This window comes from Cetorhinus maximus, chromosome 22 (genome assembly GCF_964194155.1).
Source record: "Cetorhinus maximus chromosome 22, sCetMax3.hap1.1, whole genome shotgun sequence".
NCBI classification, from domain to species: domain Eukaryota; kingdom Metazoa; phylum Chordata; class Chondrichthyes; order Lamniformes; family Cetorhinidae; genus Cetorhinus; species Cetorhinus maximus.
In genome coordinates this window covers 51,070,803-51,088,062 of record NC_135900.1, presented here as the reverse complement: position 1 = coordinate 51,088,062, position 17,260 = coordinate 51,070,803, and the positions used below count along the sequence as shown (strand labels likewise).

At 43.5% G+C, this 17,260-nt stretch overlaps 1 protein-coding gene across 5 annotated transcripts in view; it reads left to right on the top strand.

Annotated features, from left to right (window-relative positions):
• The window catches only part of LOC144696692 (structural maintenance of chromosomes protein 1B-like), a 192,888-nt gene that overhangs the window by 51,146 nt on the left and 124,482 nt on the right, over positions 1–17,260 (top strand). For all 5 annotated transcript variants that reach the window (XM_078568295.1, XM_078568300.1, XM_078568296.1 and 2 more), the window contains exons 8-14: positions 5,809–5,891; positions 7,961–8,168; positions 9,870–10,055; positions 11,217–11,396; positions 11,863–12,009; positions 13,250–13,387; positions 14,870–14,986. In XM_078568295.1, coding sequence (XP_078424421.1) covers positions 5,809–5,891; positions 7,961–8,168; positions 9,870–10,055; positions 11,217–11,396; positions 11,863–12,009; positions 13,250–13,387; positions 14,870–14,986 — 1,059 coding nt within the window. The remainder of the gene's footprint in view (positions 1–5,808; positions 5,892–7,960; positions 8,169–9,869; positions 10,056–11,216; positions 11,397–11,862; positions 12,010–13,249; positions 13,388–14,869; positions 14,987–17,260) is intronic.

Sequence of the window (17,260 nt, the reverse complement as noted above, 5' to 3'; positions counted from 1 at the left end):
CCTCTGCAGCTGAGACAGTTCAGGTGCAGCCAGATTGACATGCTTGGAGTTGGGCCTCTGCCTTATCTGCCAACTCAAGCAGTGCACGGCTTGAAAGTGCCACCTAATTCTCCAGAGCTTTTTACCCCTCAGGCACAGACTCCAAACTAATGAGCGTTTTAGTGAACTGGGCATGTTGTACAATCTCTTTGCGGAAGTTGGCCATGGAGCAGTCACTGGTGGAGGCACTCACAGCCCCTTGCAATGTCATCAGGTTTGGACAGTGTCCCCTGCCATGGTTCAGGCTAACAATGTGCAGCCTTTCAGTGTGGGTTAGGAGAATGCTTGCGCCTGAGCTGAGAGCACAGCATGCAGTCCAGTGGGCAAAGCTGCCGCTAATTGGTCAGGTGGATTGGGGCAGAGCTGGGTGGGGTTTTGGGCAGCTATGCAGCACACTAAACTCTGACCATCCAAGTGATGACCAGCACCCTCTGAGATGCGTTAAGGGGCCTTCAGACTGAACCAAGAGAGGTTCTTAGTACGCCCAAGCTAACCCATGCATGTCTCTCTTTCATCTTGCAGGAGGAGTACATCAGGAACACGGAGCCTGGTTACCTAGATGTATGCCTCATTGCTTACAGAGAGCAGAGACAAATGAGAAGAGAGCAACAGTGGCCTCTGGCTGAGCAGAGGGAGGAGCAGCACCCTCAGGAAGAAGAGGGGGCTAGGGCTCCCGCACATGCCGCTGAAGAGCCACAGCGAGCCATCGCTGGACCCAGCGCCTGTAGGCGCTTGTCATCCCTGTAGGTGACCGAGAAGCAGTGTTGCCAAAGATTGCACATGTGCAGGGAGCTGGTTGGTCACATCTGCCATCTGCTGCAGGATTTGGTGCCATGGGGACATGGAGGGCATCCACTGCCAGCGGCTGTGAAAGTGACTGCGGCGCTCAATTTTTATGTAAGTGGCTCCATTCAGTGCTCCCTAGTGACCTCTGGGATATCGCAAGTCTCCATGCACAAATGGATCCATGAGGTCACAGACGCCATCTTTGCAAAGGCACAGAACTTTTTGCATTTCACCCAGGATCAGGAAGCAAGAGCAGTAGGATTTGCCCAGATCTCAGGCTTCCCACAGGTGAAGGTGCCATCAACTGCACTCATGTGGCGCTCAGATCTCCGTGGCAACAAGCGGTCAACTATGTCAATCTCAAGGGCTTGCTCGCCGAATGTTCAGCTGGTGTGCGACCACCACAACGCATTCTGCAAGTCTGCGCATGGTTCCCAGGGAATGGCAATGACTCCTGCATTCTCAGTGCGTCTCAGATCCCTGATGTCTCCCAGGGTCCAGAGAGGCAGGGTTGGCTGCTCGGTGACAAGGGCTACCTGCTGAAGATGTGGCTGATGACACCCGTGTGGCAGCCTCAGACTGCAACAGAGAGAACGTACGTACAATGAGGCTCATGCTGCAACTCACGCCATGGTGGAGCAACCATTGGGATGTTGAAAATGAAGTTCTGGTTCCTGGACCAGTCTGGAGGAGCAATACAGTCCACAGAGGGTGTCACGCATTGTCATAACTTACTGCGCCCTTCATAACCTAGCACTGCAACAGGGACAGGAGCTGGCTGAGGAGGAGATGGAGGAGCTGCATGTTTCCAATGAGGAGGATGTCAACGGGGATGAGGGTGAGGAGTTCCTCGAAGGTGAGGATGACGGCGATGAGGCAGTTGCGCTTGGGAGCCCTCATAGCTGCTAGGTTCGTGGAGGATGATGACGACATGCAGTGAGGAGACACCATAGATCTTCATATTGCACCTGTGTACGTTTGACTCCAGTCTGGCTGATGGCAGCGCACATATCCTCTATGATATAGCTTCTGCTATGGAGATGCAGCGGATGCTCATAGTCCCTACGTTCCAGGAGGATGATGACGACATGCAGTGAGGAGACATCATAGATCTTCATATTGCACCTGGTACGTTTGACTCCAGTCTGGCTGATGGCAGCGCACATATCCTCTATGATATAGCTTCTGCTATGGAGATGCAGCGGATGCTCATAGCCCCTACATTCCAGGAGGATGATGACGACATGCAGTGGGGAGACTCCATAGATCCTCACATAGCTTATGTGAATGTCTGACTCCTGTATGGCTCATGGCACCTTACTTGTGCTCTATGAACATGGAGACGCAGCGGGGAAACTTTAACTTCTCCTGATCCTGTGGCATCCTTCGTGAGCTGTATCCTTCAAGACCGCACTGTCACCGGACACAGATGCTGATGAGACGGGGTGGGTGGGGGAGGTGCAGCTGCTGAGAGCACACAGAGAGAACGACGGAACTCTGCTGCCAGCACAGGACATTCTGGCAGCAATGATAAGCCCCATCGAGATGCAGGCATGACCAGTAACAGTGAAGGCACACAATTAGTGTGCTGGGAAGGTTGCACAAAGCACAGGGAAGAGGCCCTAGACTGAGACTAGCGTTTATTTTATGCAGGGACCAAGGTTTCACTTCTGAGCGACACTAATACTGCTGATCAGAACAAGGAACCGTAGGCAAGGACATATTCTCGTGAGTTTATTGACAAAGTGAAAGCTATGTACAAGTGATTAACACCTATGCTCAAGCTGTGGCTCAGTTCATAGCACCCTCGCCTTTGAATCAGAGGGTTGTGGGTTCATGTCCCACTCCCGGAAACCAAGAACTGTGATTGTACTTGAAAGAGTTGCAATCTGTGACTGTTGATAACTCGAAAGAGTTTCCCTTCATGGAACAGGTATAATAAATACATCTTCTTAACCTTCCTAACCTTGCCGCTATGTCTTGGTACTCCTCTGATATCCACAGCGGTGGTGGAGGCAGCCTGCTGACTGCTACATCCTGTCAGTAATGACACAGGCATCCTCCGGAGGGCCCGGGCCTGCTTTCGGGGCCCTGCTGTGTGGCAGTGGCTCCCTCCCCAGCCTGTGGAGCTGGAGCTGCTGGGGTCACAGGAAGAGGGGATTCAGATAGGCTGCACATTCCCGGACTCACCTGGGTGGATGGCCCCAGGATGCGCACCTGCTGATCCTCCTCCCTATGGGTGCCTGAGGGCCCTTGGTTGACTCCTTGAGGAGAAGAGGAAGCTGGAGTGAGATCGAGCTGCCCCGCACCACTCTCGCGTTGACACTGTTGGAGGCCAAATATGGTGTCAGCAATGGATTTCAGCGCACACAGCAGTACAGGACCAATGCCCTGGACCTAGGTCTCCATGGCGGCCGGCATCCTACCAGCGTTGACCTCAGTGTGTTGGCGTTAGCCGGAACTATCACCTCAGATTGAAAGTGATTGGACTCTTCCATCACGCTTTGCAATCTGAGGAGTGCAGCGGACATCCCTTCCTAATGTTCCCGAGCTTGCCTTTGTAGATCCAGCAACTGAGGTATGACTGAGTCCAGAGGCTCGTCATTTGACTTGGACCCAGCAGATTTGTGGCCTCCAGCAGTCCTCCGAGTGCTGGAAACCTGGATGTCCCTGCCGCGCCTGCTGTGGGTCAGACAGTGCTATGTGCTCACCAGATTGTGATCCCGAGGCTACTCTAAAGCTTGGTCCCAATGAGTTGTGTGTCTCTTTGCTGGTGGAAGGTGTAGGTGAGTGCTGTGACAGGTCTTCCATGAGGGTTTGAGCAGATTCCTCTTCTGAGGTGTCTTCGGGACTTGAGTTGAGGACCTGGGTTGTGGACTCCCTTGGCTCTTTTCCAGATGTGCCTGCAAAAGCACGGAGAGGTAATTGTGCATGACAGTGGCCTGTGAAACAGGACACATCACTCACAGCATGGTTGTCTGATGGATGTTGCACTGCTGGATCCTCACTTGGTTGAGCATTACTGACCTCACCATCAGCACTACTGACCTCACCATCAGCACAGGAATGGTCCAGATCTTCGCTGGCCAGCTGGATGACTCTATTTTCAAAGCCCGTGAGGACCTTGATTCCAAGCATTCCTCCACCATACTGCAACTTCTCCCTTTTGTTGTGTGCCAGCTTGCCCTGCATGAAGACAGATGGAGAGAGTGTAAGCAGGGCACCTACCAGGCCAGATGATAAGTAAGCCTAGCATGTGTGGGTGGTTTGTGGTCCCATGGACAGGTTGAGGACAATGAAGGTGTGTGTGAGAGAGTGAATGGTGATATCCCTTGAACTGGCAGTGAGTGAGATCCATGTAAATGTGTGATGGATTTGTGAGTGTTTGAGTTGAGAATGATGAGAAGAGTGACTTACCCTGGCAGAATGGAAGAGAATATTCATCCTCTTTTGGCACTGGGTAGTTGTCCTCTTTTACAGGGCATTGACACTGACCACTGCTGCCACAGCCTCCCAAAGCGGATAGGTGATGTTGCTGCCCCTCCTGTAGCCCAGAGGGAGATAGAGGACATCACGGAGGGACTGCACAGCATCCAGAAGGCATTCCAGGGACGTGTCACTGAATCGGGGGCTGCAATCTTCTTGCCTTTCGAGGCCATGTCTTCTGTGCAGCAGTCCTCAGCTGGGAGCACTGGGAGGTGTGTGCATGGCTGCAGTTTAAATATGGCACCTGGCGTGAGAAGCGGCGAGGTGACAAAGTGGTAGGCGAATCAGAGGCTGCCCACCATTGAAACACAACGTTTCCCAGGAATGCATGATTAATGAGGTGGGATTGGGACGATATGGCGTGAAAAGCTGCCATTGTGGCCAGCAGGTAAAACATTATTTTTCCCACCCCCTACTGCTCTTAGTGCAAATCTGGGACGATTCCGCCCCTAGTCTTGACTCCCATGTGCAATGCCATAAATTTAAAGTTATCAGTAATGGAATGAGGATGTTAGCAGAAGTTTCTTTACATGATTGTTGAAGCATGGAATACTTTGCCATAGGGAATCTATAGGGGCTATTGCATCTTTTACGATAAAATTGGATAAATACTTCAAGCAAACAAAAGTACATAGCTGTGGCAAGAGAGTGAGCTATTGCTCTAACAAATGGCTGGCACAAGCATATTCAGCCAAATGGCCTCCTGTCCTGTAAAGTTACATGGTCCTATATTAAAAGGTCAAACTTGGCTCAGTGGTAGTATACTTTTAAGTCAGAAGATTATGAGTTCAAGCCCCACTCTCAGACTTGAGCGCATAAGTCTAGGCTGGCACTTCTTTGCAGAACTGAGGGAGTGTTGTACTGTCAGAAATGCAGTATTTCAATTGAGGCATTAAGCCCAGACCCGCCATCTTTTTACAGGCGGGTATAAAATTACTCATGGCACTATTCAGGGAAGATCTGTGAAACAGTACCAGTGCTTTGGACAACCAACACCTGAAATAGATATCTGAACATGTATTTCATTGTTGTCTGTGGGATCCTGTGCAAGTTGGTTATCACATTTCCTATATTACAACAATAACACTTCAGAAATAGTTCATGACTGTAAAGCACTTTGAGGTGTCCTGAATTTGCAAACAGCACTATACAAATGCAAGTTCTTTCTTAATAATGCATTCATTTATAAGTAGAAGACTAATCAAAGCTACTGATAGATAGTTTTCACAGAAAATAAACAGTTGCAAATTCAGTCTTCAAAATACACAAGATCACGACACAATTGTGTCAGCCCTATTAGAGATTAGTACTTTGAGAATATAAGATTTTAATCTGTGGACTAAAAAGTAGATTTGAGAAAGATGATAAAATGCAGAATCGGTCTCTGAAACTTCATTTAGTCCCCAGGATTAAATTCATTTTACCTAACCATTTTCATCAAAATAAATTCAATACTAGCAATGAAAATATTAATGCATAATCACTTTCTATTTTCAGATTCGAATTAAGCACATAAAACTGGAAATAGAAGATTATATGAAAAGAATAGAAAAGCTGGAAGAATATATTAATACATGCAAGTAAGTCTTCATTCAAAAGAAACACAACTCTTATTTTTCTTGAGCAGTGGATCTTTTATGAAAGATTTTGGTTGATCAAGTTAGCTCAGAGACTTATGGAAATTGTGAAACAGATTGATTTCTGTTGGCCTGGATCTTCCAATGTGCTGCAATCATCGTTGGATTGCCGCTCTGCTCGAACATTTCCCTGACTTGACGCTGCTGCCCATTTCTTCTGGGATCTTCTGAGCCTGGCTTTCCTAGAAATGCGAGCACAGCATCTCACGGAGATCTCTGTCGCAGCGGAGTATTCGGGGGGAAAACAGGATATGCCCCATTTTGCAGCACTAGCTGCTGAATGGTAAGTTTAAAGGTCCAGTTTGAATGTTAGTGAATGGATAAATGAATGAATGACTGGGTAGGGTGGTTAGGTGAATGAGGTCAATGAGTTGGGTGGTGATGTGGGTATGGGAGTGAAGTGGTAGGTAGGTGGGTGGTGGCAGGCAGCTGAGGTGGAAAGTGGGTAGGGTGCAGGTCGCTGACGTGGTAGGTGGGTGAGATGGTAGATGGGTCAGGGATGTCAGTTCTGTAGTTAACTCAGAATAGACTAGGCTTTTTCTGTTTTAACATTTCCTGGTAACTATTCAGGTAAGTACATTGGAACTGCCCCAAGTCTCCAACTCTAATATAGTCGGAGACATTTGCATAGGGTCCCAGGGAGCAGGGGAATTGCACATCAGAAGTTGAAACTTGCTAGGCAATTCCCATGTAGATCAGCGTATCATGATTTCCACAGTGTCCCAATGCGCATCTCAGTCGTATGTCCGCTCTCCAATAATCCAGAGACCGGAAGAGTCATAGAGGTCTGTAGCACAGAAAAAGGCCTTTCAGCCCATCGAGTCTGCGCCAGTCAAACAGATTATTGAAGAGATTATAACATACTCCTGATATTTCAACATCATTTTTTTCAGTAAAAAATGTAAGTACCCAAACATTTGAATTAAGCAATATAAAGGCAAGGTGGAAATTTGGGCACAAGAAAACTCAAATTATCAGATAATTTGAATTAAATGGGGTAAACCGTATACTAAAGCAAGACAGCAATTGGTAATAGCTTAAATGATACCTCCAAATGCATCTCATAATATAACCTAAGTGAGGGGAAAGAAATCATTTATGTGTTGACCTCCAAACCAGATTGAACCTGTAGAGTTTACTTAATGTTGAGAAGTACGCATAAATTAACGGTGCAAATAAAGAACATGGCTTCAAGCAGCTTGATTACTTACTTTCATCAGTTTTGCCCCTGCAGTACTATTTAGTAATTATTTGTCCCTCATTTTAAAATGTAATGTTTTCTACCTCTTTACAACCTTCTGAACAACATAATTTCCATTTGAGTAGTTGGGCTGAAGATTCACTTTCTAGTCCTCCCGCCCAATGCTGCTGATTTCAATGAAACAACATGATCACTACTGTGCACCCAAATATAGAAGTATTGAACCAGTACTACAATTTTCAGTAACCAAAACAATGCTGTGAATTAGGTATTGGCTTTCTACCGGGGTCTTATAGACTGTGAAACACACTCCAGTTGAGAATATGAGCAGGAAGCAGTTCAGACATTTGGACTCTCTGCACGAATTGTGCACTAGATTCATTAAAATCCTGATTTTCATGTAAGTGAGGATAGGTGTCTCCTAAATGTGCGATGAGCGACTAAACAGCACTCTAATTTAAAGTTCTAATATAAACGTATACTGCAAAGAGGCCTTGGTGCCTTTAGTTGGATCCTTGCTTTTAAAGAATACGTTGTAGTTTTCATTGCATCAGTGTGTTGCTCACCGTTGTTGCATAAAGGAAGGTAGGGAAATTTCTTGCAGCTTCTTGAAGAAGTGTGTGTCTTCCGAGCCTGTTTACCCAACAAGCATTGTTTGCATGCTGATTTGTAAAGAGCTATGGTCATCCCTCTTTATTTGCGAATTCTAGAGTAGGAAGAAAATCAGCAGGTGATATTTGCACTTTAGACACTCCATCAGGACTACCCATTATGAGACCAACCATCCACCTGTTACTGTTTTCAAAACTAGGGCTTCGTTGTCTGAGCATAAACAACGTGAAGAAGAACTGACTAATGAAATAGAGAGTGCTAAGCTACGTATAGTTGAAGTCAGTGAAAAACTGAATGAAGTGGCTGGTGAGTTGCAGAATGCAGGGATTGATCACCGTGAAGGCCACCGACAGCAGAAAAAAGCTGAGATCCTTGAGAGTCTAAAGCGCCTGTACCCAGATTCTGTGGTAAGTAGGAATTTATATATATAGACAATATGTAATTACACTTCAATATGCAATATTTAGATAATTTCACATGTGTTAATACATATGTTTTGTTTTTCTCTGTTCTAAGCAAACAGAATTGGTGAAATATCTTTCATCTCTGGATCAGCTTTTTCTGTTCGTAATTTGGATTTCACATTCTGTTACTGCCATTCTGGGTTTCAAGTTCTGATTGCTTCTGTATTTATAAAATATTTTTGAGTTTTCTTGATTTTACTTGCTAATATTTTTTTTCATGCCCTCTTTCTACTTCTCTAATTTCTTTTTTAATTTCACCCCTGCACTTTCTATACTCCTTTAGACTTTTGAGACATTTTGCCTCAAAACATGGGGAGATGAATTATTTTGGCTTTGTTAAAGTTTGGAATCTTTCATGTGCATGAGTTCCACTATAAGGTCTTAAAAGGTACAAGAGTAGAATTCCGATGGCAGCTCAGGAATTATCCCTTGACTTACAGATGGGAACAAACAGAAGGATTGCTTAGGGTTGTCCCATGGAAAATAGCTGGACCATAAAAAAGGTGAATAGATGAAGTCAGGAATGCAGAAGCAACCCAGTTCTGTCTGATTTTCAGTTTCTTGACTCAAGATTCATCCCAATTGTGCCTTTGCCTAATATGGCATTTCAAGCCTACTGTATATTCTAATGGTTTTAAATAAATTTGAAACTTTTAACACATCCAACTAAAATGGAAAGAAAATAAAAAAACTTAACAGCACTTTAACTGTATCTGTTATTGTGAAGTAACATCTGTCAATTCATAATCCAATACTTTTAGCAGAGTTGAAAAGCTTTCTGAAAATAATTAGGAGGGGTAATATTTTTACATACCTGAGCCGTTGCATGCAACTTTTTGTGTCGGGAATGCATGTTGGAAATTTGGGTTCAGAGGGCAGTGGATACCAAAGGACTTTGTCATCCATATGCTGGATTCTGTGCCTAGAATCCCAATATGCACTCCCGGTCATCACAAATTTGTAAAATCTATGCTGAGTTGTCCCAACAACTATCTTATGACAATGGTTTTCAACTGGTCTGCAATGAGGGAAAAAGGACACCATTAAAAGGAAATATGCCACAGCAGCAAAAGGTAAAGTCCTGTTAAAAAGATACAGGCAAATTGATTTTGATGATTCAAACCAATTTGGATGCGCACCTTAACAGGAATCACATCCTATTTTGAGCCTGGTGACTTTGGCTTTATCTGGGCAGCTTCCATCCAGACCAGTGTGGCCAATTATTGTTGTTGCTTGCTTTATAGTTTCACTTGTGAAAGCATGCTGCAAATTATCAATCAGGGATACTTCTGTACTCATTGAGGGAAGCTCTGGCGCATTAGGGCACTTGAAATTAAGCTAAAGATAGCCAGCAACTACATTTTCAGAGGGCAAGTCAAAGGTTTCTGTAATACAAAAAGATTCAGAGAACTAGGACAGAATTTTTGAAGTTTTTTCCGAAGAATAATCCGATGGAGAGAGATCAACAAATTTTAGGCACAAGAACAACCAAAACCTCTCTTGTTTGAATTATTTAAATGTGTTAAATTTGTACGTTTATAAACTCAATAGATCAATTGTGCCTGTGGTTTCATTTTATATTTTGTCTGTTGTTCATGGGAAAGTCAGCAATTACCTACTATTGAATCTGCCTTTGTTCCATAGTACGGCAGACTTGTGGATCTCTGCCATCCTATCCACAAGAAGTACCAGCTGGCTGTCACCAAAGTCTTTGGCAGATACATTAATGCCATTGTGGTTGCTTCTGAGAAAACAGCCAGGGATTGTATTCGGTATCTGAAAGAAGAACGAGCTGAGCCAGAGACCTTCTTGGCTCTAGATTATCTTGATGTAGGTTTGAAAACTTCATATGTTGCAATAACACAGTGACTGATTTTATTCTCTGCTGTGTTGTTTTTTAATATGTTTAGGGTAATATTGAGAATTGAATGTCAGACTTGGTCATCCAATCCGACACCTAGCTACTGCTTCGATTTAGATAGACATCATTCCTGCTGGAAACAACCAGGATCCTCAATGTTCAATGCAGAATTCAAATGATGTTATTAGGACCCAATGCCATCTTGCTGCAGTTAAGTGCTAAATATAGCCATTGCACTGAGCAAAAAACAACCAAAACCAATATCCTCAGTAATAGCTATGAGACCAGTAAAAAGTAATTTATTGGACAGCAAGATGTGCATAATTCAATTCTCCTATCCCTTGCTAATCCTCCATACTCAATAATGTTCTCTGTATTGTCACTGGACTAGTAATCCTGAAATCCAAGGTAATGCTGTGGGGAACTGAGTTCGAAACGCGCCATGGCAGATGGTGAAATTTGAACTTAATAAAAAATCTGGAATTAGAAGTCTATTGTTGACCATGAAACTATTGTTGATTGTCGTAAAAACCCATCTGGTTCACTAATGTCCTTTAGGGAAGGGGAAATCTGCCGTCCTTACCTGGTCTGGCCTACATGTGACTCCAGACCCACAGCAATTAGGTTGACTCTTAAATGCCCTCTGAAATGGCCTAGCAAGCCTTTCAGTTTTCAAGGGCAATTAGGGATGGGCAGCAAATGCTGACTTAGCCAGTGACTCCCACATCCAATGAACAAATAAAAAAAGTCACACTGTTCTCCTCCTGTATCCGAGGTCAGTCTTTGCCTAAAATCCCTTGCTGCAGGCTTGTAGTCTACAGGTGATCTGTGGATGTCTTGCTGTCACTCCACGAACTGCAGACTGCCGATCAGCACTCAGGATATGAGACCTAATCGTCAAAATGCTCCTAGTCTGTTAGTGGCGCCATCAGGTGGAAGTTACAATCGCTCTATCCATCACCTGCCCAATGTACACTGAGGATGAAAATCTTCAGTATGCTGCAACTCATGCTGTGTGGTTATTTTGCCATGGTTGGAAAAATTAGGTATGTTGGAAATAAATTTCTATGTAGAAAGGTGTTCAAGGAATTGAATGATATAAAGTTACATTTTTAAAAAAATTATTTCAGATAAAGCCAATCAATGAACAGTTGCGAGAAATTAAAGGAGCCAAAATGATGATTGATGTTGTTCAATGTGTATCTCCTCAACTGAAGAAAGTGGTACAGTTTGTTTGTGGTAATGGATTAGTATGTGAGAACCTGAAAGAAGCCAGACAGATTGCATATGAAGGAGCAGAGAGGCTTAAAGTAAGAACATTGTCTTTTCCTAAATTATATATGCTGTGAATCAATTATACTGAACTTGAGTAGCTATATGCATAGCCTTTGAGAGGTCAGCAAGTAAAATAACAAGGCAAACTGCTAAGTACATTGTGAGTTGGATCCACAGCATTTTTCTGTTTCTTGCAGTGCTGAGTAAATTAGCCTGGTTTTCTTCTGTCAACATCAATAAATTATTTATGCGGATGTACAAGAAATAATTTTTTTAAAGTACTACATGTATTCACGTTTATTTTAAAGAGCATTTTAAAAAGTATCATATGGATTAATGGAGTGTTATGTTATAAAATGTGAAGAAATTCTACCAAGGTATAAAGTAGAACTGGCTATACAAACTTAGTGCGTGGTGTGGTTCCTCTCTGACAGAAATTTACAAGATTTGTATACAAATGAATTTAATGGTAAATTTGTAATTACTCTTTTTACAATATAGACAGTGGCATTGGATGGAACACTGTTCTTAAAATCTGGTGTCATCTCTGGAGGTTCCAGTGATTTGAAGTTTAAGGCCAGGTGCTGGGATGAGAAAGAGATTAGTCATCTGAAAGAAGTCAAGGAGAAACTCCGAAATGAACTCCGGGTAAGTTAGACTGGCATTTTTTATCAGAGTGCTACATATTGTTCTTAAAGCTGCAGTAAATGTATTTATATTTGATGCACATTGATGTTAAAGCTGCTTTTAAATATATGTTTTTTTGATTAATTTTTATAGTCAGACAGAACCAGAAGTAAAGCGAGTTACATGCGAACATATGAATTAGGAGTAGGAGTATGCCACTCGGCCTCTCAAGCCTGCTCCGTCATTCAGTAAGATCATGGCTGATCTAATTTTAACCTCAACTTTAAATTCCTGCCTACCCCCGGTAACCTTTCACTCCCTTGCTTATCAAGAACCTATCTACTTTTGCCTTAAAGATATTCAAAGATTCTGCCTCAACCACCTTTTGAGGAAGAGAATTCCAAAGTCGCACAACCCTCTGAGAGAAAAAATATTTCCTCATATCCATCTTAAATGGGTGACCCCTTATTTTTAAACAGTGGCCCCTAGTTCTAGATTCTCCCATAAGAGGAAACATCCTTTCCACATCACCCTGTCAAGTCCCCTCAGGATCTTATATGTTTCAATCAAGTCGCCTCTTAGTCTTCTAAACTCCAGTGGATACAACCCTAGCCTGTCTAGCCTTTCCTCATAAGACAAACCATCCATTCCAGGTATTAGTCGCGGAAACCTTCTCTGAACTGTTCCCAATGCATTTGCATCTTTCTTTAACTAAGTAAGTACTGTACACAATACTCCAGATGTGGTCTCACCAATGCCCTGTATAACTGAAGCAGAACCTCCCTACCCTACAATTCAATTTCCCTTGCAATAAACGTGAACATTCTATTAGCTTTGCTAATTACTTGCTGCACCTGCGTACTAACCTTTTGTGATTCATGCACTAGGAGACCTGGATCCCTCTGCATCTTAGAGCTTTGCAATCTCTCACCATTTAGATAATATACTTTGTTATTTGTCCTGCCAAAATGGACCAACTCACATTTTCCCACATTATACTCCATTAGCCAGGTCTTTGCCCACTCACCTAACCTATCTATATCCTTTTGTAGCCTCCTTATGTTCTCTTCACAACTTATTTTCCTTTCTATCCTTGTGTAATCAGCAGATTTAGCAACCATACCACCCATCGTCCAAATCACTTATATAAATTGTGAAGAGTTGAGGCCCCAGCACTGATCCCTGTGGTACACTACTTGACACATCTTGCCAACTAGAAAATGACCCATGATGTAGTAATGATTGCAATTTTAACTTACAGGAGTTAATAAAAGTGAATAGGAAAGAAGCTGAATTAAGGCTGTTGCAGGCTCAAGCCAAAGGCACAGAGACCAGAATGAGATATTCCTTGAGTGATCTGGAGCAAACTAGGAAAAAACATCTGGCAAATCGCCACATGGTAAGGATAGAGTAAAATATTAGAGAATAATTATGGATGAGTAAGGTTATCCATCCCAACAAACCTGAAAGCTCCTAAAGTTCTTCCTGCTGTCAGTTATTTCTTAAATGATTCAATTTTTTTCTCTCTCCACTATGCAATAAGCCCCATTTTAAGTTGCCTCATTCAGTGCACTGCAACATAATAGGGAGAATATACACACTTAACATCAGGACTTCTGCTTTAATGTTTTGTGCTGGGGCTGACAGAACATGCGTGGCCCAATCGTCAACATTTTGGAGCGACCTCTCCCACCCCCCAACACTCTCTCCCACTCCCTGAGACCTCTCGCTGAGTGGGACTGGCTTTCTGAAACTCTCTCCCTTTTGCTGACTCTCCCACTCATCACTTCACTGCCCAACTCCCCGACTTACTGCTTTCCTGCCCGACTCTCCCATTCGCTGTTCCTCTCACTCCTTTCCTCCCTCTTGCTACCCTCCTGAGCCCTTGCTCACAGTGAAGGGTCAGGAGAAGAAGCCGTGAGTGGGAGAGCTGGGTAGGGAAGCAGCGAGTGGGAGAGTTGGGGAGGGCAGTGGTGAGTGGGAGAATTGGGGAGGGCAAGAGTGAGTGGGAGAGTTGGGCAGGGAAGTGGTGAGAGAAAGTCGGTGAGAGAGAGAGAGAGACAGTCAGCCTGTGGGAGGGAGTTGGCCTGCCGGAATGTCAGCAAGCGGGAGGTATGTAGAAAGAATTAGCATATTTCTTTTATGTCTTTAAATTTATTATGTTTTAAAAGTTATTTCATTTTTGAATGTAGTAATTTGAGAATGTACAGTGTTTCAACTTACAATGTATAATGTTTTTATGTTTTTTTTCTGCGGGAAAGGTCCTTCAGAACGTAATTACAGCTTTTACATTGGTTGTAATAGGAAAAACTGATTCGCTTACAGGTCATTTCGCTTAAAGTTACACTTTTCAGCAAAGTAACCACACCTTTAAGTGAGGACTTAGTGTATCAGGGTCTATCTTACACATTGATCACTCTTCCTCTGAAGAAGAATTTCCTGATATTGGACCTAAAATAACAGTCTTGGAATGTTTTATTTTGTTAAAGTCGCTATATAAATATAAGTTGCTTTACTAGTTTGAATCTGTGTTCCCTAGTGTTAGTCTCAATTTAATCAGTATTCCAGCCTTACTTGTAGGCTGCAGATAATTTCAATAGTCTGCTTTTAATGAATGAGTTGTCACTGGCACAAACCAACATTGAAGCGGGGGCCTCAAACAGGCATTAGGCCCGTTATCTGTTTGTCCAGTGGACTGTAACACTTGCTTCAAGAATGGGTAAGGTACACCATATTGGGGGCTTAGTCGACTACTTAGCACATAGAAAACAGACGCTACACACTGAATGTAAGGGCCAAAATATCGTCTTTATTTCATGCAGTATTGTGAAAATGTGTACGTTGCTATGGTTGTAAGTATCCTATTATATGCAATTTTTAGGAAAGATCAAAACTAAAAAGCGGACTGGCCAACCTGCAATCTCAAATGGCTGTGGTGAGTTTAAATATCGAGGACAGAGCGATGAAAATGCAGGAGATTCAAAATCAAATGAACGAAGTAAGTACATTATTTGTAATACTAGATTATCCAATTTATTTTAGAATGCATTTCATGCAAGGGACAAATACCGAGAACTCCAAAATGCAAACAAAAAAGTAAATACATATACTGCAATATATAAACAAAAGCATCAGTAGTTATTTTCAATGAATTGTTGGAAGACTAAGGGCTGGACTCCCCAGCAGGCTTCCCCAGGGCTCTCGAACTCTCTGACCTGGGTTTAGCAAAGTTTTCAAGACCAGTCCAACCCAAGTCAACGAAAATACTGTGGGACATGAAATACAAGTTTCCTCTAGGTCACAAACATCATAGGCCATACGTGCAGAGTTGTAACCCGAAGCCAACTATTATGAACAATGTATAATTTTGAGTTGAATTTGTATATAGTGTATTAAGAAAAGTAAAAATAGTTTTAGCTTCATTTTGATTTTGTTTATGAACCTTGGTGCCTGGGCGCCTGGATGGACTTGTCACCGAAAGATTTCTGGTCTTTTGGGTTTGTTTGTATATATACATTTTTAATGAGGTCTCACAATCCCTGGGGCAGAATATTACGCTTGGCGTGCAGGCGCGTGCCCGACATGCCCGAGCGTAAAATGACGCGCAATGACATCAGGCGTGCATCCCGACGTCATCTTGCAGTCTCGCGATATTACGTTTGGCGGGTGCACACCAGAGTCAGCTGCGCACCCACCGATAATTAAAAGGCCTATTAAGGCCATTAATTAAATTCAAATTTATGCTGTCCGTCAAACCTAACGGTTAGCAGGCAGGCAAAAAGGCCAAGTGGCCTTTACATTTTTTAAGAAACCACATCCATGAGTGGGATGAGGTTTCCTAAAGCAAATAAACATTAAATAAAAACTTTATTTTTAAATTAAAAACATGTCCCAACTCATGTGACAGAGTCACATGAGGGGACACATTTTATTAAATTTTTTACACAGCGCTTCAGTCTCCCTAAGACAGCTCTGTGCCTCAGCGAGATTGAACCACTCTTTCTCGCGCATGTGCGGACTACGTGCTAGGCCCTGCTCTCCCTCTCCTCCCCCCCCCCCCCCCCCACCCCCCCGCACCCGCACAGGCAGTGCTCAGTGCTGCCGCTCGCAATCCACGCAAGGCAGGCATTAATTGACCCGTCCGTGTGAAATTGCGGTGTGGAGCCGATTGCGGGCAGCGGCTGGCTTTCCGACCGCACCCGCCGAGCACCCCCTCCAAGGGCAGAATCCTGCCCCTGAGGTTAAAGATGAGCTAAAAGGGATTACAAGGTTAGTGTTTCTGGAAAGAAAACACTAAGTAGAAAAGCTTTATTGTTGCCTAGCAACAGTGATCCAGGAAAGACAGGAGTTGAGAGAGGAAGAGTTCAGTGTGTGTGTCAGAGAGAGAGAAGACAGGGATTTGAAGCTCTCTGAGAAGAAAAATACGACAAGTAAGAGGCTACAAGGAGACTGGTGACTATGCCAGAGTGAGACGGAGACTGATTGAGTAGTGAATTAGGCTTTCGTGGTAAGTTTTGGGAAGTCCCTTTCAGGTTTTAACCTTAAATTAAGAATCAAGATCTGATATAGTACTAACCTTCAAGTAAGTTAGGTTAACTTGTAAAACAGAGAACTTCATGGAGTGGCAGTTATCTGTCAGTCACCAAAAAGCAGTTGGTTCAAGTGGTGTTGATTACCTTAGCAGGAAGCTAAACTAGCTGGTGACTCAGCTGACAGTCTATAAAAGAGACAGGCTTTTCAAACCGCATGATCAGTAAGAGGCGCGTGAGGAGACTGGCGACTATGTCGGAGTGAGATGGAGACCGAATGAATAGCGAATTAGGTTCACATGGGAATTCAGTGCACAGGGAAAGAAGTGTAGTATACATAGAAATTATTCTAAGTTAATTAAGTGAGTAATTAAATTAAGTTAACTAAATAACATGAGTAAAAATGGCAGGACAGATGTTATGTTGCAGTTGTGAAATGTGGAAGCTTTCGGACGTAGAGGCGATCCATAACAAACACATCTGCAGAAAGTATAAGCAGCTAGAGGAATTTCGGATCAGGATTAGGATCTGGAAGCCGAACTGCAGATACTATGCAACATAAGAGAGGGGGAGAAGTACTGGACACTTTGTTGCAGAAGACCTTCACCCCTCTTGGAATAGGGTCATCTGTTTTGGTCAGCAGTGGGGGACAGCAGGATGTGAGTGAGACAGGTAATGGGACCAAGCAGGCAGTAGTGGAGGAGCCTCGGACTTTGCAATTGTCAAACAGGTTTGAGGTGCTC